The sequence below is a fragment of the Protopterus annectens genome, chromosome 2.part1 (assembly GCF_019279795.1).
Source record: "Protopterus annectens isolate FY-2018-M chromosome 2.part1, PAN1.0, whole genome shotgun sequence".
Lineage (NCBI taxonomy): Eukaryota > Metazoa > Chordata > Ceratodontiformes > Protopteridae > Protopterus > Protopterus annectens.
In genome coordinates this window covers 1,422,681,566-1,422,703,650 of record NC_056729.1, presented here as the reverse complement: position 1 = coordinate 1,422,703,650, position 22,085 = coordinate 1,422,681,566, and the positions used below count along the sequence as shown (strand labels likewise).

General features: G+C 41.3%; 1 protein-coding gene across 1 annotated transcript in view; it reads right to left on the bottom strand.

Annotated features, from left to right (window-relative positions):
- ZFYVE28 (zinc finger FYVE-type containing 28) overlaps window positions 1–22,085 on the bottom strand; it is a 2,243,904-nt gene that overhangs the window by 1,163,981 nt on the left and 1,057,838 nt on the right. The window contains exon 5 of the mRNA XM_044062894.1: window positions 20,462–20,551. Within this exon, the coding sequence (XP_043918829.1) occupies window positions 20,462–20,551 (90 nt within the window). The remainder of the gene's footprint in view (window positions 1–20,461; window positions 20,552–22,085) is intronic.

Below are 22,085 nucleotides of genomic sequence, written 5' to 3'. Positions count from 1 at the left end.
GCCTAGCCGGCTCCACGTGTGAGTCGAAAGCGGCCTGTGGCTCTGAGGTAGTGGGCGTCAGGGGCTGCAAAAGCACCTCACTGAGAACCGGCGACTGGCCTAGCTGAAGCCTCGTCTGTTTTGGACCTCGGATGCCTGTCCTTTTCTTTGCGCTTTTTATAAATTTCAGTAGTCGGCTGTTCCAACGGCATTATATAGTTAAATCTTCTGCCAAAATAATGAAATGCAAAATTGTACCGACGCTTAATAGTGCGTTGGTTGAATCTAGCACAAAACCGACAACTAGCAACGTCGTGGTCAGGGCCTAGGCAAGGAATACAGTAAGAATGAAAATCCTTATGAGGTATTTGCTTCCCACAAGAAATACAATTACTAACTTTTTCTGACATCGGTCTGGAGCAAGAAAAAAGTTTCCCCAACAGGGAACTTAGCTTTAATGAAGACTTTGGATCTGAAATTCAAACTTGAATATCTCAGGAGTCGGCTGACCGGCACTTGCAAACTGCTTTTGCTTTGGGCACTGCACGGCAAGAAAGACTGAAGAAAATGGTGTCGGCTGCATCTTTTATACCCCTGGCGCACTGACATCAGGGAGGAGGCGACAGCAACCGACGCTGGACCAGGACTTTGGAATTCAGGCCGACTGCGGGTAGCCTGCCAGCAGGATAACCCAATTGTAATGACTGCAACAGTGAAACACGATGAACATCCACACTGCAGTATGTTTACCAACTTGGTTTGCAAAATGCATTAACTCTTGTAAATCTTTATTTTCTGCACAATCAGGAATCAACAGCATTTTTTGTTTAATTAGTTCCATAATATGCTGCTGGTACTTCAACATGTGAAACTGGCAATTTAAAGCCCTGATGGCAAGAGTTGCAGATGTATATACCTTCTTACCCCATCTGTCTAAAGCCCTAGAATTCCTGTCCGAAGGAGTAGGGTTTTTGACTGTAGTAGCCTTAATACCTTTAGGTCCCTGGGAAAAGGTCTCTGGATCCACAGTAGGATTTTTAAAGAGAAATTTGTGAGAGTCAGGTACTCTGTAGTACCTGTCAGGCTTTCCAGGGGCTGGAGGTAAAGTATCAGGAGTATGACTTGATTCCAAAAAGACATCTACAATACCCAGGACAGGGGGGTACAGCTTTAGGCCTGTGCTGAGGCAAGCCTAAAAATTTCCTGAGCCTCTTTTTTGACTGAGGGTAGTCCTGGCATTCCCAGCAAAAATGCTTTCTTAGGCTATGCAAGGTTTCACCGAAAGAAAAGTCCTCTGGAGGGGAGGCAGAGGGAATGGAATCCTCTGCATCTGAATCCTCATAGGTGGATAAGGGCATGTCCTGGTAATCAGAGGGGTCAGAGTCATCAGAATCATGGTCTGTGGAATCAGAAGGAAAATCAATTCTTTGTCTTTCAGAGGGGGAAGGCTGGCTTCCCCTAATTAAAGTAATAAGGCCTTCAACCATTCTAAGCATTTGTTTCTGAGGAATGGGAGCTTGAGAATGTGCTTTGGTCATCGGTTTCGTAGGTGTAGTTTGAACTCTGGGCCTGAGAAATTCGGTAGTTTTAGGCAAAAATAAAGTAGTCTGTTTAATACAAACATCTGAAGGCCTAAACACACACTCAGAAGCCAGTGCCTGAACAGCGGCTCCGTACCCATCCAAGGCAGAGACATCCACAGGTCCCATAGTCGAAGAAGCATCTTGCGACATACCGGACTCCGAATGATTCTCAGTAGAGGCCTGTGAATCTGTAGAAGCGGGTATCAGGGGCTGCGAAAGTGCCTCATTAAGTACCAGCAGACTGGCGACTAGCTTAACGAAACGTCATCGGCAGTTTTGGACTTATGCGGTCTGTCTCTGTCTTTACCCTTATGTTTTCTCAGAAGATCGGTAGTCAGAAGGCTTAACGAAGCCATTTCGGAATACGGAGAATGAGAGCGAAAGAATTTAGCGACAAAGATAGCCCGACAATGAATAGTTTGGGCGTGGAATAAGGCACAAAACCGACAGTGAGGAACGTCGTGGTCTGGGCCTTAACAGGTAACGCAGTAAGAATGAAAATCTCTGTGAGGCATTTGCTTTCCACAGGCAAGGCAATTGTTAACTGTTTCTGACATCGGTTAGATCAAGAAAAAAGGATCCCTAATGAGGTACTTCGCTTTTAAAGACTTCAGGTCTGAAACTCAAAAAACAAATTTCAGGTAGCGGCCGACCGGCACTTGTGAACTGCTTCTGCTTCGGGCTCCCGCACGGCAAGAAAAGCTGATGTAATGGCGTCGGCTGCATGTTTTAAACCCCTGATGACCTGATGTCATGGAAGAGGTGACAGCATCTGATGCAGAAATCCCAAGACTCTGGTATTCGGGCTGACTGACGGCTACCTGCAGGCAGATAACCCATGTGTGATGACTGCAACAGTGAAACACAAAGAACATCATAAATTACTCAACCCTCTCTGATACCTTTTCTTCAAGCAGTACGACGCACTCCTCTGAATCATTATTTTTTCCTACCTATGATATGTATAAATTATACTAAGGGTCATGATTACTCTCATGTGAACTGAAAGTATGTCATTATATTTCAGTGATAGAATGTTTATATGTAAGTACCCATTTGCATATCTTCAATCTCTGTACTGTTTCTGTACTGGTTTTCTTGTATATTAATAACTGTAAAATATTTTCTAACTGTGGAGCTTTTCTCCCGGGCCTCCACTGAAAATGGGTTCCTGACCCAGTGGACTTTCCCGGTCAACAAATGTCAATAAATAAATATAATAAATATAGAAATGGTCTGGCTTTCTAGGAGCAGGTGGCAGGGAGTCAGGCTGCAGGGATGAGTGTAGAATATCATCATCTACAACTTCCAGCACTGAAGGAATAGCCAAATGTTTATGCTGAAGAAGCTTTAAAAAAATTCTCTGAGGGTAATCCTGAGCTTCACAATGGAATTATTTCCACATTTTATGGAGCGTTTCCCCAAAAGTGAAGTTCTCAGGTGTTGAAGCTGAGGTTAAGATGCCCTCAGAGTCAGAAGCATTATATGAGCTTGTGGACATTTGGTCTACGTAAGTCAAGTCATCCTCATCTGAAGCGTAAGAATCAGAGGATTCATGGGGGGGGGTCCCCCTTTCTATTCCAAAAAACAGATTTTGTAGTGGTAAGAAGTCTGGTAGAACAGTGCTGTCTGGAAGCTAAAATGTGAAGCAAATCCTCAGCCACTCTAAGTAGATCCTGCTGTGGTAGGCCTGCGGGGGTCATAAGCCTGAAAGCCCAGGCTGAGGCATGGCAGAAAGGATATTGTAGGTTTGGCCTTAGGCTTTGTTATACGTGTGACATCTAAATTACTTGGACTAGATTCAGGGTGCAGCCTGCACAGTCAACTGATGACCTCTCGGAGGTTCTTGGGATTCTGCCCTCTCTGCCTGAAAGCCATACATGGGAGTCAGAAGCTGTGACCTGCAAAATGGTCTACCACCCAACAAACCCTGTCCTTCAACTTGTGTGGATATAAAGGGGTCAGAATTTGAAGGGCACTCAACGCAGTCTCTAACGCTTCCTTGGTACTCAGAAGGGAATGCAAAGGTATCTCCTGTACTTCAACAATCATATTCCTCGGTGGACTAGCCGATGGCAAAGCTGTACAGTCTACCACATTCTGAAGTTTCAAACTCTTCTCCCTACATTTTTGAGAGAGGTTGAGAGAAGGACTGGCAGACACCATAATATGTTAAGATCTCTGACACCCTTTTTCTTCTAGGAACTGAGCAGGGGACAGCCCTATGATGAATAGTGCACTTACTGAAATGGGCACAATGCTTTTGACAATTAAGATTAGATATTAGCCCTACAACTCATCTAAGTACACAAACTCTACAGAGAAAATGAAGTTTTCCCCAAAGGGGCTTCTTAGCTTTAAGAAGCACTCTGGTCTTCTAACTGACCAACACAGTCCAAGATGTGGATGCTTTGGCAAGGGGCTGTCCGAAGACCTTTATATGCAGATATCCTTACTTCAGTTGCTGGGCATCCACCAACCCAGGAGATGGGAGTTAAATCTCTGGTACTTGGGATGGCCAAGGGCTACCACGGCAAGGAAAACCCATACGGTTATTCCTGCAACAATGAAATAAAATAGACTTCACACTTTCTTCATGCGAAAGTCTCTTGAAACTCAACTCGTTACTTTTTAACACATACCGAGTCCTTTGTATAGTCTGAATTTCTCTATACTTTTATACCCATTTTCTATAAGGGGCAGTAGTGCTGCATTAACTGTTGCCATCCCTCTCAATTCATTGCCACCCTTCTACTTTCTTTCACCATAATGCGTGACTGTCAAAGATCTTAACTCATGCAATCCACCTCTTTCTTGGACTCCTTTTTCTCTTGCCTTCTTCCTGTCTTTCTCAAATCTTTTTCACCAGATCATTATCTGCATTCCTGCACATAAGGCCAAACCACTATAATCTGTACTCTGACTTACATTACTTTGGCTTCTGCTCTGACGTCCTCATTTCTTTGTCTGTCCCAGTGTGTGCGTGTGTGTGTGTGTGTGTGTGTGTGTGTGTGTGTGTGTGTGTGTGTGTGTGCGCGTGTGTGCGCGTGTGTGTGTGTTCTACTAGCTATTTTACAGTTTTAGATTTGAAAGTATCGGCCAATCTTAACAGTTTCTCCATGGTTAGCATAAGGTAGATTTCCTATCCACACATTAAAAACTCACACATTAAAAACTTTCAGAATATATTAAGTGAATTACTTCTAATCTCTAGGGGCAATTTACTCCAATACATCATCATGAATTGTGTAATAAATTTGAATCTAGCTAAGATTTATCAAGTATGTAAAGCCTGTGCCTTTGTTCTTGTGATTACTATGTAAAGCATCAATATTCAATAACATCCATTGTTCTTCATTATGAACATCTTTACAAGCTAAGCATAATTTCCCACACAGTTTCCTGTAACTTATTGAAAAAAAGCTTGTTCAATTCAACTGAAACAATGAGAAAATCTTTATTAGTTTTGTACATTTCCTCTGAACACTTTCTGGTGAGTACATCACTCTATGAACAAGTACAAATCAGTGAGCTATATTCCAAAATGGGTCACACACAGACAAACAACATTTAATCAATACCATGGAGCTATGGGATGAGAATTTATTTTTTTTAAATATTAATCCAGAAATGTTCATTGCTTTGCTTTTCACATGTTGGACATTTGCAATGGAACTGAAGTTATTTGTGATCTTAACAAAGTCCTTGTATTCTGTAAATTGGGATAATTCAAAACCACCCAATTTGATACTAACAAAGGATTGCTTTTGCCAAATGGCATAATCCTGTTTTTATCCTGGTTAATGTTTAGACCAGAACTGTTGAACTGACAAGTTAAATCATTGCGGTAGTTATTAACATTTGCTTCCTCTTTAATACTGGACAGAGGAACTAATATTTTAATAGTATTTAAAAATTTAAGAGATCCAATACTGCTTGCAAGATGGCAGACACAAGAAAAACAAATTATACAATGAGAGTCCTAAAACAGGATGCTGGGGTACGCTGGAAGTTCTAATCTAGTCTGAATTATATCTTGACATTTGTACTCCTTGATTCCAGTTGTAAAACCATGTTACCCCTGGTCCAATGTGATACTAAATGTTTCATAAATGTCAACCAAGTTAGTGAATGTAGATGCGTTTCTAATAAATCTATGATGAATTAGATCACATGATGGATCAACGTTGCCATTAGATTCCAGAAAGGAAAGAATACATCTCTCAAAAAGATTTACTTAAGAGCATTGAGGTAACAGGCTTTGATTTTTTTACTGTGTCAATAGCAATATCTTTGTGAATGGGGATAACATTAGCTAGTTTCCATGCTGGTAGAACAAAAAACATTAGACAATAGTTTATTAAATATAGATGGTAAAACAAGGTACAATGAAACTCTTGAAATTAACCAGAATGCAACGTGTTACACTGTTTGGTCCAATGCTACTCGCTTATTTTAGCCTATCTAAAGATTCTTCAAATGAAAGTTATCCATTTACTATAACAATAGGTCCATGATGGTCCCTCTTCATCTGATTCAAATTGTGGGTAATCAAATCCCACATAGATCCGTGATTGGCCATATCCAAAAGACTTAAGCTATACAACCCCTGCCTCCTCTACATATAATGTCGAATGTTGACCAACTAACCTCAGATCAAGTTTGCCCTCCTCCAAGAAACCGTAACACTCCCATCTCAAAAACCTGACACCAAGGACAGAAACAGGGGGACAGAAATAAAAGCTCCACAACCTGGTTGACCAAAGGATTGAAAGAAAAAAATACAGTAGGAGGGAGGGTGGGCGGAATGGCTGAACCAGATGGAAGGAGACAACATGGATGGAAATGAATCAGAGACAAGATCATAGGAAGTTACTAGGCTAATGGCCCTAGGGCCCTTACAAGCCTAGCCAAATTCTTACCCTTATTTTGGGAGATGGAGATGATCAGTAATAAAACTAGTAATTTAATGTGGGATTACAACGCAATAATTATATTTGTGAAATATGACAGAATAAGGAAATCAGGAAATATTGGACTTTTCAGAATATGATGGACTTGTGGGGGACTCTAAAGCATATACCCTATTTCATGTCATTATGTTCGGAAAAATGCTTTGGGGAGGGAAAGTGGGGAGAAAGTTAACTAACTAAACAAATTATTTTTCTTAACAGTACTATTTTTGTGGTATATGGTTTTCTTTGCATGCTATAAAGTACAGCTTTCTCAGTTATTTTTAAGTGCAATGGGGAATGTAAACAGGTGCTGCTGTTCTTTTTTCTCTCCCTTCTTTCTTCTTGTTCAGTTTTAAGAAATGTAGACACAGTGCAATGTATAAAAAATAAAAAGCCTGGTTAAAAAGCATGAAAAAGAAAAAATAATGTGCTTTCTCTCATTCTTTCATGGGGGAATGCCCAATTATGGATCTTAGACTGATTCAGTAACACATTTTAAGAGAAAGCAAGTAAATGAAAAAGAATATTGAATATTATGAATTTTTCTAGCAAATGAATGTAAGCTTAGTAGCAATTCTGTATTTTGTCTTTGTGTCACCATGGAAACAATTTGAGAAATTGACTGTCTGGTTCTTAATGTCTCCATGGAGGCAATCTGATAAAGAGAAACTGGTTACATTCTACTGGAGAGTGATTGGCTGAGGGGAGCAAAGAGAAACTGGCTAGAAGATTATGTTTTCTGAAAGCATTCAATGGTTTTCCTAGCTGAGAGCGCTACAAAGATAAGACAAAACCAGTTAGCACTTCGTAGAAGCCCAGGCTGCACCATGCTTCTTAGTCTGGATAACCCTTCTTTTAGGTTAACTCAAGTTTGTGAGTTTGACTGTCAGTATGGGATATTTGTTCCTATCAGGAGGGAAAAACTCCAATACTTGTAGATGCAGATAGTTGTGTGTGTTAGTATTAAGTTAATAGGCTTTGGGGGGTATTGAAGGTTATTTTGTTTGAGGGCTTTCAACACTAAGATGTGACATAGGCTCAAATGGATATGACAAGAAACAACTTTATAAAAGTTAAACCTGCCAAAACAGTGCATGCATGTAACACAAAAGCTGGAACTGGATATTTGACAAAAAAATATTGTACACAAAAGGTGGGAATAACTTTTTAATACAATGATGCTTTCTGCAATGTTTTTAAATCTGAATGGTCTCTCAGATAAATGCAAAAATGAAAGAGTAGTGAACTATATTAAAAATGCAGAGTGCAAATAGCTATGTTACAGGAGACACTTGGAAAGAATTGAACATGTGAATTTGATACAGAATTTCGGGGTGGTTATTCAGCGAAATACCTGGGACAAAGGAAAACAGGAATACTTCTATTAATTGCAAGAAGAGCTCCAATAGTGATAGATGAGAATAAAAAAGATCACAATGCAGATTTGTAGTGTTAAGGGGCTACTGGCAAGGGAGGAGGATTACACTGGCATGTATTTATATTCCACCTAAAACTGCTATAATGGAGCTTAAGAAAATTCTGGGAGAAGAAAAATCAGTTTTCAATACGGAATATTGCCTATAGCTGGGGAATGGAATTTGATTTGCAGCAGAGATGATACGTCGGGGGGGGGGGGGCAGAAGGGAAAGTATAACAAAGGAGGGTAGACTTTTGAAGAAATGTATGAAAATATTTGGCATGGAAGATGTGAATTCAATAATAGGAGTTTGGAGTGAATTTACACATTATTCTCCAAGATATAAAAACTGGGATAGATTAGACAGAATTTACATTTCACAGAAATATATGCATTTAATTGAAGATCCTAAGAAGCACCCAATAACTATTTCAGATGATGCGCCAATAATAACTAAAACAAAAACTTGGTAAAGAAATAAAAATAGACACATGCGCTTTCCCACCTATCTGTTGAAAAGAGAAGAATTTAAGGAATGGGTAGTGGAGATTATTTTGGAGCTATTCGAGAGTGGAAATATCTTCTGAAAATATAGCTAGATAGTGGGATAAAATTAAGATGGATTTTAAAAATAGGACAGAAATAAAAGAAAGGGAGCTACGGTTAAGTAGTAACAAGAATTATGTAGAGGGACTGATATATGTTAAAGTACTGCAGAATAGGGGGAATCACACACAACAAGAACACGATCAACTGCAAAATGCTAAGCAGAAAATAGATATGCACAAGTTTAAAAAGACTGCTATTAAGGAACTGATTTTTGATAATTTTAGAGCACAAAAACTTTTAGCACAAGTTGGGCAACAAAGTAGAGAGAGAGCTGTCAGCAAGCTTAGGAAGCCTATAACAAGGAAGGTAACAAAATATCCTGTACGGGTATTGGAAATATTTTGGAAACTATGAACGTCTGTATAAGGCAAAGAAATACAGAAATCAAGAAAAGATAGAAATGGAAGTTTATCGAAAAATTAAATATGCCAAGCTTAGAGGTAGATGAGACTCCACTATTAACAGTTAGGATAAAAGTAGATGAGATATAGGAAAGTCCCCAGGAATAGATGGTATTCCTGTGGAAGTCTGAAGGCTAGGAGGGAAAAATGATTAAGATCCAGAAGGTTTTGTTTAACAGTAGTTTAAAAGGAAAAGTACCAACATCCTGGAAGAAAGCAGTGGTAGCTGAAATACCTACAGAGTGAGAAGATCCAGCTTCATACAGGCCAATTTCTATACTAAACCAAGATTATAAAGTGTTCGTCTCTATAATGCCTAAATGAATGGCAAAATAATGCAAAAATTGATAGCTATGGATCAATGTGGTTTTGTGGAGGCAAACATTTGACAACATTATCAGAACACTGCTGATCTACGAGGAAGCAGACTATAAGAAATACTACTGCTGTTGGTGGGTTTTTGATGCACAGAAAGCATTTGACAAAGTAAGCTGGGACTTTATGAGCAAGGCAATGGAAGCATTTGTATTTCCTAAAAAAATTATAAGGTTGATTAGGAGGGATATATAGGGCACCGCAGGCAAAAATTAAAGTGGGTGGGGTCCTCTCTGATAATTTCATCTTGAGCAGAGGAACCAGGCAGGGGTGTCTTCTTTTCCCTTTATTACATTATAGTTAGAACCATTGGCAAATAAATAAATAAATAAGGGACTCAGAAATTCAAGGATATAACTGCTATGGTAGTCAAGAAAAGCTAGCTCTGTTTGCAGATGATATTACCTTATACCTGACAACACCATGAGGAGACACCACAGTGTTGTGAAACATTTTGAGACAGTTTCAAATCTTTTTGGGATACAAATTATTGAAGCTAAAACAAAGGCAATAGTGGTAAATTATGTACCCACAAATGAATTGGTTCAGCAATATCCATATTTATGGGACATGATAAAAGGAAGTACTTAGGAGTATGGATTAAAATGATTCTGGTGTGGCAGTTAATGATATGTGGGAAGAGACTAAACAATAGATAATACAAAAACTGAGAAAAGGGAAGCTTTGCTATATGATAGTAAGATACGAGCAGTTAAAATCTTTTTAAGTCCCTTTAGTCTTATACACAGGTCAGGAATATTTTTATCAACCAGGGAAGTTGTGGATAGCAATTAATAAAGTGCTGAAGGACTTTATCTGAGAGGGGAAGACAGCAAGAGTCAAGTGGGATAAGTTGCTTCTACCATTACAACAGGGCTGATTGGGATTACCTGATTTGAAAGGATATTTCAGACCTACACAGTTAAGATTCCTACACGCATAGCACAAGCAGAAAACTGTAATTCAAAGTGGAAAGGGATGATGATGAAATAGGGAGAGATTTCAAGAAAAGACTGGGATTTTCGATGCATGCCTTTAAGGAGAACAATAATCACACAAAATATTATATCCATAAAGTAGCAGAAAGTATCCTAAGACCTAAGCAAACACGGGAATGGAGATAGGAGAGTCTGCCAATAGGCATGGCTGCAAGTAGGGATACAGACAATAGGCAAGACAAAGTCAGAATTTACTGGAGAAAACTGGCAAAGGAACCAAGGTACTAGGAACAAATAACTAGAGCGGGAAAGATGACAGAATAGGAAGATGCTAAGAATTTATTTGGACTGCAGGTTCGAGATTATTTAAAAAAGGGCAGGAATTGAATAACATGCAATGTTACTTAGGTTATACAGCAACAGATATACAGCAATATACGTTAAGTATAATGTTTGTAAATGTGAACCTGTTAATATAGTTTGATTAATTTTATATAAATGTAAATTTGCCTATGTCACAAGTGATAATTCAATAAATGTGCTAAAAAAAAAAAAAAAAGAATCTGGAACAGACCCCAGATGCCCGTTGGTTTGGTATGACCTCCTAGATGACTCTATTTTCTAACAGCTTTTTGATTTCAACAGCTACATACCTTCACTGATGGGGCTGCACATCTGGAAAATATTTAGTATTCTGTTTTCGGAGAAATAAAATGGAATTGTGTAGCCTCTGTATATGACTTGTAACACCCAAGCTTCTGGGTGCAGAGCCAAATGACCCCCCCCCCCCGAGTACCTCCAGAGTCAGACAGTTGGGAAACCCATCAGGGGTGCTGAAGGGCCCCCCAAAGAAAACTTCATGGAAACCCTGATTCTGCTGACCATCTCTGCTGTGCAGGTGGTGCCCTTTCCAGCTACTCTCCTGCTATGGGGAGCCTTCTACAGGAGGATCTTGAAAATGCTGCTGCACTTTTCTAAAGGAGAGGAATTTCTCCACTTCTGATTCCTGCAGAAGGTCCATTGGGGGGTAGCAAAATGCACTGTGATGACAGACAGCAACTTTCCATGCTGCTCACTCCAAGTCAAGGTGTGTAACTTTAAGCCCGAAGAGTGAGGCACCGTCATACAGGCCATTAACAAAGGATGCCTTGAAACAGTACAGAAAGTTACACAGTCTCATCCAGGAGTGGTGAGATACATGGCAATGTCAGCACCAGCAGTCAGGGCCGTGCCATACAAATCAGACACATGGACACGTTAGCAACAGATTGCAATGTGGACAACTGAGTCTCCACAGGTTTCTGAGACTGCAGTCTGTTGTGTCTTGACACCTCAGACTCCATGTCTTGAGGTCTCAAATGGGCAAGGTAATTTAACACCCTCAGTGCAAACTTGGCTGATGGATAGAAGCGCTTCCCCAACTGGTCCAACGCCCTAGATTCCACATTGGGGGGGGGGTGGACTGAAAAACTATCTTCCAAGATGTCCTTTTTAGTGGCTGTCAGCACCACAGTAGCTTCATTCCAGGACCCTTACTCCAATGTTGAAGATCCCTGGGAGGGGCCAGAATTTTATCAGGCTTCTTGGGGATTAGTTCCACTCTATCGGGCTCTCTACAGGCGTTCCAAGACACCAAATCAATGACGGTTATCCAGGGGGGGAACCACCCAGGATATGGATGGGCCCACCCTAAAAACCTCCAGAGATGGGGCTTTGGCTGATAGGAAGCAATTAAATCTATAAATATACAAGCTTATACCTCCAACAAAAAAGCAAATACACCAAAAAGCTTTTGAAGATAGCAAAGGAAAGTAGATGTATATCCAAAAAAAGAAGGGGACTGGAGGAATGGGGCTGGAGGGAGGGTAACCAGGACTGCAACAGTGAATACACTTGAACATCTACATTTATGGTAAGTGTACACAACTGTACTATGTTCTTCATGTTTCACTGTTGCAGTTATCACGTTTGGGTAGATTCCCAAAGCTAAGGATGGGAGGGGGAATTTAAACAGATTTAGGACCAGCTAAAAGGCCCTGCAAGACTGCAGTGGCCAAGCCAGCTCTAGATTTAGAGAAACTTGGCAGATGGTAATGCTTGGTGAAAGTATGTACAGAACTCCAGGTAGCAGCTTCTAGGATGTCCCTGGTAGGGACACCTCTGAGAAAGGCTGTAGAGGTAGATGCAGCCCTGGTAGAGTGGGGCCTGATCCCCTGTGGGATAGGTTTTCCATGGTGTTTGTAGCAGAAATGAATGGAATGGCCTACCCATTTGGAAATGGTTTGCTTTGAAATAGCCTTCCGCTCTGCCCCTGCAGCAAATGCCATCAGCAGTTGATCAGATTTCCTTTGAGGTTTAGTTCTGTCCAAGTAGAATCTAAGTTGATTGTGCACATCTAAGGATTGCAGAAGCAGTTCCCCTTTGTTCTGTGGAATTGGAAAGAAGCTTGGCAAATGTATGGACTGATTAAGGGCCACACTGGATACCACTTTGGGCATGAAGGAGGGATTGGGTCCTGAGGGACACCCTGTCCGCCTGAAAGATGATGAAAGGCTCCACTGCCATGAGGGCCTGTAATTCAGATACCCTTCTTGCTGAAGTGATTGCTAAAAGGAAAGCTGTTTTCCAAGAAAGGAATTTTAAGTCCGCAGTGGCAGCTGGCTTGAAAGGAGGAAGGGTGAGATTTTCCAATACAAAGTTGATGTCCCAGGCTGGAGTTGGAGCTCTCCTGGGTGGTCGTAGATTTTTGGCCCCTCTGAGGAACTGCTTAAGTAGTGGATGACAGAAGAGTGGTTCTGTGTTATAATGAGCTGAGATAGCTGAGGCGTTAATTTTGATGGAGGAGAAAGACAGGCCCTTATGAAGCATCTCAGTTAAGTATTGTAAAATCTGAGGTAAATTGGGCACTGTTGTGCTCATCCCTTGAGCTTGGTTCCAGTCACAGAATCTTTTCCATTTTTCTGCGTAAGACTTTCTGGTACTAGGCCTCCTTGCCTCTAAAATGATATCCATCACTGGTTTACTGAGGGATGGCAAATGAGAAATTATGTAATTAGCCAGGCTGCTCGACTCAGTATTTGAAGTTGAGGGTGCAGAATTTGGTTCTCCTGGTGAGACAATAGAGTAGGAGTCTGAGGCAGGTGCCATGGGGCCCACAGTGACACACCTTTCAAGAGGGGCACCAGTGTTGGCATAGCCAGTCTGGTGCAATCAAAATCGTTCTTGGTTTGTCTTGTTTGATCTTTAGTAGTACTTTGGAGAGCAGAGGCAGAGGAGGAAAGGCATAAACTGATAGGTTTTTCCAGCTGAAGGACAGAGCATCCACTTTCCAAGCTTGTTTGTGGGGAGTCCTTGTGCAGAATTTGTCCAACTGATAGTTTTGGGGGGAGGCAAACACGTCTATATCTGGGCTCCCCCATTTGCTTGTCAACATGATGAAAATCACTGGTTTTAGTTTGCACTCGTGTGGGTCCATGAGGTTTCTGTTTAGTTCGTCTGCCAGTGTATTTAGTTTTCCTGGCAGGAATTGAGCTTGTAAATGTACTTGATAGCTCAGGGCTGTGTTCCACAATGCCATGGCTAGTCTGCAGAGGGGGTAAGAATGTGTCCCCCACTGCTTGTTTATGTACCACATAACAGTGGTGTTGTCCATCTTTATCATTAATTGTCCTGGAAAAATGTGGTCCTTGAAGGCTGTCAGAGCATTCTGTACAGCTAACATTTCTTTTTGACTGATATGCAGGTGCATTTGACTTGGGTTCCATTTGTCCTGAATGCACTTCCCTGCCAGGTGGGCCCCCCATGCATAGTCTGATGCATCTGTTGTTAAGGTTTAGGCGGCAGGGAGTAGTGTGAATGGTAGTCCCCTGTTTTTGTGGCAGGCCTCTGCCCACCCAAAGGAACTCTAGGCATAGGCAAGGTATGATAGGATTCATTGCTTCTAGATCCAGTGAATGTTGACACCATAGGGTTTTGAGATACCATTGCAATTTCCTCATATGCAGCCTTGCATATGGAATTAGAAGAATGCAGGAGGCCATGAACCCCAAGGCTTACAGTATTTGCCTTGCAGCTAACTGGGTTTTTGTGGCCACTTGTCTGAAGTAGGTTGTCAAATTAATCCGTTTCTCTGGCGTGAGGAAAGCCATCTGGGAAGTTGTATTCAAGCTTGCTCCCAGGAATATAATTTGTTGACAGGGTACCAGGTGTGATTTATTTTCGTTTATGGTGTACCCCAGACAAGTCAGTACCCTTTGAACAAAGGCCAGATGATTCAAAAGTATGTCCTGGCTTCCTGCCTGAATTAGACTATTGTCCAGATATGGGAATATTTCTTTGCCTGCAGAATGCAATGACTGGAGCTAGACACTTTGTGAATACCCTGGGCGCAGTAGATAAGCCAAAGGGCAGTGCAGAGAACTGATAGTGCATGTAGCCTGCTTTGAAGCGTAGGTATCTTCTGCAAGACTCCCTGATAGGGATGTGCAGGTATGCTTCTTTTAAATCTAGTGTTGCCAACCATGCATCTTTGCCTAGCATAGGAAGCAGCTGGTGAAGAGTCAGCATCTTGGATTTTGGAATCACCAGAAAGGTATTTCGAGTAGAAAGGTCTAGGATAGGACGCCATGCACTGCCTTTTCTGGGTACCAGGAAAAGTCTCGAATAGAACCCTTGTCCCTTTTCCTCTTCTGGTACCAACTGAATAGCCCCCATACTTAATAGTGAGAGTACTTGATTTTGGGCCTCTGCCCACTGATTTGGAGGTAGATCTGGCCACCCGCTTGGTGTTGGTAAGGTGTGGAAGTGAAATTTGTATCCTTGGGACACTATATTTAAAACCCATTTGCCCTGGGTAATGAGTTCCCAGTTTTTGGCCTGCAGACCAATCTTTCCGCCTAAAGGAGCATTCAAGATGGGAAGTGCTTGGAAGCTTTAGAAGCAAGTCATTGATACTGTTTTCCATAGGGGGGATTCTTACTACTCCCTGATTTGGGTGCGGAAACCCCCCACTGCTTAGTCTTGCGTGTCCCCTGGGACTGAAACCTGGGGTTCCTGCTATGTCTGGGTTTGGCTTGAGAAGATCTTGAAGAGGCTGGAAAGGACCAATTCTTAGATGGCCAGTTCCTACTAAATCTAGGAGGCTGAACTTGTAAGAAACCTTTAACAGTTTGCATACATTTAGATTTATCTTCCATCTTTTTAAGAACTTCCTCAGCGTTGTTGCCAAACAGGTGCTCCTGATTTAAGGGGGCATCCAGCAATTTAGCTTTAACATGATCAGGTAAAGATTGCTCCTTAAGCCAAGCATGCCTTCTGAGCACAGAACCAGGAACAGCAGCCCTACGAGAGGCCTCTAAAAAATCAAATCCACATTGCAAAGTATGTTTTCCAACCTGTTCAAATCCACATTGCAAAGTATGTTTTCCAACCTGTTCAGCAGAGTTCATTAAATCCTGTAATTCTTCCGCAGAGTCAGGAATCAACATCATTTTCTGTTTAAGCAATCCAATAACATGTTGTTGATACTTTGACATATGAAACTGGCAGTTTAAAGCCCTAATGGCCAAGGTTGCAGAAGTGTAAACCTTCTTACACCATCTATCCAGCGCCCTGGAGTCTATCAGAGGGGTAGGATTTTTAACAGTAGAAGCCTTAATGCCCTTGGGTCTCTGGGAAATAGTCTCTGGATCCGCAACAGGATTTTTAAAAAGGAACTTGTGTGAATTAGGAACCCTGTAATATCATGTAACCAAAAGGATGAATCCACAAGAAAAAAACAGTTAAATTTAACATTGGATTAAGCAATTATTCAATTGATTTAACTACTATTGGGAATTAAATATAATATAAAAGACTGTTGGTGCGAACTACAACTTGATTCTGAAGAAGTCTCCATTCCAGGAGATGAAAGCGCTAAATCTAAGGTTTTTTACGTGTGTTTTCGTTATTCTACATTAAAGAAGAGTTTTTTATATACTCCGGTTGGTTATGGTCTATGCTGGCATTTATGACCGAGGTCTAGCAAAGAGGAAGTGGAATATAAAGGACAGCCTTAATAACCCTGTAATATCAGTCAGGTTTTCTGGGAGCAGGAGGCAAAAAATCAGGGGCCAAACTAGAATTCGAAAAAGCATCATCAACAATGTCTAATACAGGAGGAATATCTAAAGGCCTATACTGAGGCAGGAGTAAGAAATCCCTAAGCCTCTTTTTTGAACCAGAAAAATCCTGGCTTTCCCAATGGAAATGCTCCCTTAGAGTATGTAAGGTTTCACCAAAAGAAAAATCCTCTGGAGGGGAAGCAGAAGGAATGCAGTCCTCTGCATCAGAATCCTCATAAGTAGATAAGGGCAACTTCAGATCATCAGAAAAATCAGAAGGCTGGCTTCCCCTGATTAAAATTATAAGATCTTCAGCCATTCTTATCATTTGTTTTTTAGACATAGAGGCCTGAGCATGCGGCCTGGGCGTCGTTTTTTTAAGGCATGGTTCGAGATTTAGGCATAAAAGAAGAAGGAGGCATCGGTTTAATATGCAAGTCCATAGGCCTGAATACACCCTCAGAAGCTGGTGCCTGCACGGCGGCTCCGGACCCATCCAAGGTAGAGACATCCGCAGGTTCCATAGTTGCAGCATCTTGCGGCACACCAGACTCAGAATGGGTCTCAGTAAAGGCCTGCAAATCAGAAGTAGTGGGTGTCAGGGCCTGTGAAAGCACCTCACTAAAGTACCGGTGAACTGGAGACTGGCTTAGGAGAAGCGTCATCGGAAGTTTTGGACCTTGGTGGCCTGTCTCTGTCTTTATCTTTGCGTTTTTTCAAAATCCCGGTAGTCTGATGGGTAACCAACGTCATTTCTGGACAATTAAACCGAGAACAGAAATATTTAGAGGTGAAAATATACAGATGATGGATAGTGCGTTGATTCAATAAAGCACAAAACCGACAGCACAGTATGTCATTGGTCAGAGCCTAGGCAAGGAATACAGTACGAATGAAAATCTTTATGAGGTATTTGCTTTCCACAAGTAATGCAATTATTAACTTTTACTGACATCGGTAAGGAGCAAGAAAAAGTTTCCCCAATGGGGTACTTAGCTTTAGTTGAAGACTTCGGTTCTGAAACTCGAAAATGAAAATTTCAGGAGTCGGCCGACCGGCACTTGCAAACTACTCCTGCTTTGGGCACCGCACAGCAAGAAAGACTGGGGTAATGGTGTCGGCTGCATGTTTTATACCCCTGACGACCTGACATCAAGGAAGAAGGGACAGCAACCGACGCAGGACCCAAGACTTTGTTAATCAGGCCGACTGAGGGCTACTGCAAGCAGATAACCCAAAAGTGATGACTGCAACAGTGAAACACAAAGAACATCTCCCAGGGGAGAGGACTGAAGAGGCCAGGGGTCCTGGAGGCTAGTCAGAGTGGGCTGCCCCTGAGCAAGGTGATACACAAGTCCACAGACACAGACAAGGGCAGAGGGATGCCAGCTGGCATGAACCATTCTGCCTCTGGGTGGGAGAACATCCTCTCCATGGCATCGAAAGCAGAAGATGAAGCTGTATGCCGAGAGCCAGCACCCCTAAGATCCAAAGACATGCTAGACTCTGGAGCACTCCTGCCTGCCCCAACACTGTGTCTGGAGCAGAGTTATCTTGATCTGAAGCACCAAGAGGGAGAAATAACTTGAAGACCAAAAGCACTGAACTCAACCCAGCAAACCTGGCTTCAAAAGGTCAGCTCAGAGACAGCCAAAGTGGAGCAAACCAAGGCTGGGGTGGGAGAGGAAATTGACCAAGCTGTCAGATCCATCTCCATGAGTAGTAAGGCAACAGGCTCTGAAAAACCCAAAGCTATTAAGCCTGAGGGAAGAAAAATTCACTGGGTTTGCAGAAAGGACTGTATCATCTGCTCCACCTCAGCAGGTCTCAAACTCCCAAATAATCAGACTGGCTGATTCAAAGCAGCTACTGAAGGAAACTTTGAAGTCCATCCATTTGAAGAAGGCTCCAAACACCAGAACCGAAATAAAGAAACTTGGATCTGGAGAAGACAGAGAACACCTGGGAAAGAACTCTCTAGGGCTAGAGGGGAAGAAAGGTGACGGATTCCTGACTGAGGGAGCCCCTGTTGGCAAAAAAGGTCTAAGGATACCTAGAGAAGAAGCCTTTCCCATGGATGGCACCACAGGATAATGGATCCAAGGCACTGGATCAGATGGTGGTGCCGAGACAGCCAGAGGAGAAGACAACATTGGTATCTTCTGAGCCAAATGACTAGAGGAATGTGGTTGCACTCATTTACAGTTCCCCTTTGAGGTTTTGGGTCCTTAGTTCCTTCCATCTGACCCTGATCACCCTTGTCAAATTTGCTGACAGGTGAACTAATAGAGGAAACCTCTCCGGCTGGCAAGAGCCCTTTTAGTACCAGCTTTGGCTCTTCTCTCATTGACAGGTTGGGAGCTGAAGCTATCACAAATGGCACATTGTGTGTCTGAGTCTGCAAGACTAAGGCAGTGGACACTGGTTGTGAGAGTCTTGGAAGGTAATTTTATGGCCACATGCAACACACTTTTTAAAACCCTTATCCATGTCTATACAAAAAGAATAAAAATGCATACCCTATTATGGCAAAACGATACTACTAACACACCCTAACCAGTTGATAATCTCCACAGAGAGAAACACTACAGGCAGGTAAAGCCCACTAACTCTAGATCACACAACCTAACCTACCTAAGCACATAACACAAAAAAACACACTAAGGATCAATAATATTAATAAAGATAAAGGGTAGAGGATTAAAAGGTACAGCAAGCTATATAACCAATTAAAGGATATGACTCCAACAGAGCTCGAGATCTAGCTGCTATGCTGGAAGGTGGTAAATGGCATCAGAGGTTAGTTGAGTACTATGGGTAGAGGTAGCGGATCTCTGGGAGATGAAGTCTTTTGGATATGGCTGGTCTCGTATCAAAGTCAGATCTGATAATCCACAGGTTGAATCCAGACAGAAAAGACAACGGATCAATATTTTCCCCAATAACTGGAGGAACATTTGACATTGTGTTAATTACACATGGCAGAAATTTCCCAGGTGCCGAGATGGAATAAATATTTGAAAAATGCTCATTAAATAATTGAGCCAGTGTAATCTGTTATGATAAAGTGGTCCTACATCTTTACTTGGTTTTGCATTTTGTTTTGTTCACATAAAAAAAAAAAAAAAAAAACTTCCTGTTGCCAAGTAGGCACTTCACCTCCATTACCATCACCTCCAGCTTCAACTGCTTTGTCTGCACTAACCAGGTTTCTGCATCATACAGTAGTACTGGTCACAGCACTGTTTTGTACATCTTACATTTCGATTCCTTGGCTTTCTTCTGTCACACACTACCCCTGACACACTGTACAAGTTGGCTGCAGCCTATCTGATTACATCTCTGACCTCCTCATTCAGACTTACTTTCTCCTCAACCACCACTTTCAGATGCATGAAGCTGTTAACAGGTTCCACTACTTTTCTCTCTCTCTCAGTCTTCAGCTTCTTTTGATTTCCCCATTTGCTGCCATAACAATTGTCTTGTCTGTACTTTGGTTCATCCCATGGGCATGAACTTTTGCATTTCATTCCCAAATCACTTGCGTAAGTGTTTGTTCAGAGTCTGCTTGTAAGACCACTCAGTCTGCATACAGCAGCTTTGTTGATCCTTCCCTTCTGATCTGTTTGCTAAAGTAGTTCATCACCAACAGCAGTGGGCTTAGAGCTAAACCCTGATGCACAGCCATTCCCAATAAGAACCTCTCAGAGTCCAAATACAGTTCGTACTTGTGTTAATGGGTTCCGGGACACAACCTGCACTAATTCTAACAACGTTTCCCATACCTTTTGGTGTTACTCCACATTACCTTGAAATAAAAATAACATTTTTCTATACTAACACAAAAACGTATAACATCAGTGCAGTTTAACAGTGAAAACATACTGGAAAACATTTAAATGTGGACAGTATTTGTATGAAAAACAAATTACTTCTCATTCAGTTTTAAAGAAAACAGTTTACCTAACAGAATCAACTTCAGCTCCCTTTTGTATTATAGAGTTTACAATCAGTTGTATAAAGAAGATAAAAATACATCCATTAATTAATTTACCACTACAGTGTGCTAGAGGAAGACAGAAATCAGTACTTCTGAAACTTACCTCTCTACAGTTTCACAAAAAAGTATGATTACTTCTTGTTGTACATAATATTCTTTTGGAGATTTCACAGGTACCATAGCAGAAACATAACTAGAAGGAAGGAGAAAGAAAATGTAATTTTTAAATCAAAACTGGAAAAGCTTCTTGTTCAATATCAGACTGTTGTCTAATGTCAGCACTAACACGTACATTTTAAATCAAGCTAGACACTCATAGTATACAGTATATATCATGTTCAAAAGCAGAAAATAATGGATACGTGACTAGTCACCAAATCAGCTGATCTGAGAGAGCCCTGCACAATGAGTAAAGGCTGGAAAATAACTCATAAGGACCCTTCTCAATGGTAAAATTCTTTTACTTTCTACCTCCATGTACAATGGGGGGTGTACAGTAGGTACATTTCATGGCATCATGTAATTCGCTCTGCCTTTATGGAACTTGAATATAAAATAACAAACCTGTCATACTGACAGCATTAATCAGATTGTGTGTAAATGTAAGAAATGTCAAAAAAGAGGCAGTGGGGAGAGCATTAAGTGCCCAATATACAAAGCTGTCTTGAAGATCAAATGATATGATAAGTACAAAGGTTCATATGTTCAAGCAAAGCAAGTGTCATAAAAGCCACTGCAGGCTTTTCCAACAATGCCACAGAAGAACACTTAAGGTACCTTAACAGTTAAAAAGGTGGTAGGAGGTAGAGTTAACCTAGGAAATAAAGACAGAAGGAAAGGAATAGGAAAATATTTGATAAAAGGGAGGAAAACATAAGCAGACAAGAAACTGTAAGAGGTCATACAGCTGAAGCTTAATCTGGCATAGTTAAAAGTTTGTAGCTAGTGACTCCTGGAACTAACTTATGGGATCCCAGCCATACATTTTAACTGAAGTTGAAGGTGACTAAAGTTTGACATGGTCAGATATGTAGGGGAAGCTTGCTTAGACAGGTGCTGGGGTGATGAGTTTATCTCTGAACCAGGAGTTGTTAATATTTTGGAAAGGAATTTTTCTTTTCAAGGAAAAGATGTTCAGAGAGCATGGTTTGACACACCTCAAAGGCAAAACAGATCACCTTTGTGGAGTCTACAGGCCACATGAGGAAACCTGTTAGCATCACCTAGCCATAACTCTCTATGCTAAACCGCCAGACTTAAATAATGTCATTTTCCAGAAAGAACATGTTTTCTATCATACCTTTCCAAGAATCTCACTGCTGCTTCTCCAGACTCCAAATACATTCTTCTAACAGTAGTGTTGGTGTTAATGCATTTGATTGTAAATTCCCATGTCAGGTTTTACTTCCAATCCAGAAGTAATACCTGATTAAGGGATTTGTTCAAAGTGTTACATTTGCCAAGTGGCAACTGAGGGAATCAAATCCAGAACAAACAATCTTACTTCCAGACTACCATATATTGAGGAAGATTCACTACAGTGTGAAACAGCTGAGAAAAACATTCAGGCATACCAAAACCACCATCTAGGCAGACAGAAACCCTAAGGCTCAAAAAGGAAGCACTTAGAAGGCAGAATCCTGAAGCATCAAAAATCAAAAAAAGTGCAGCACGTAGTACTATGGGTCCAAGCAATGTACTTAATGAAGATTGACTGTTTATATTAA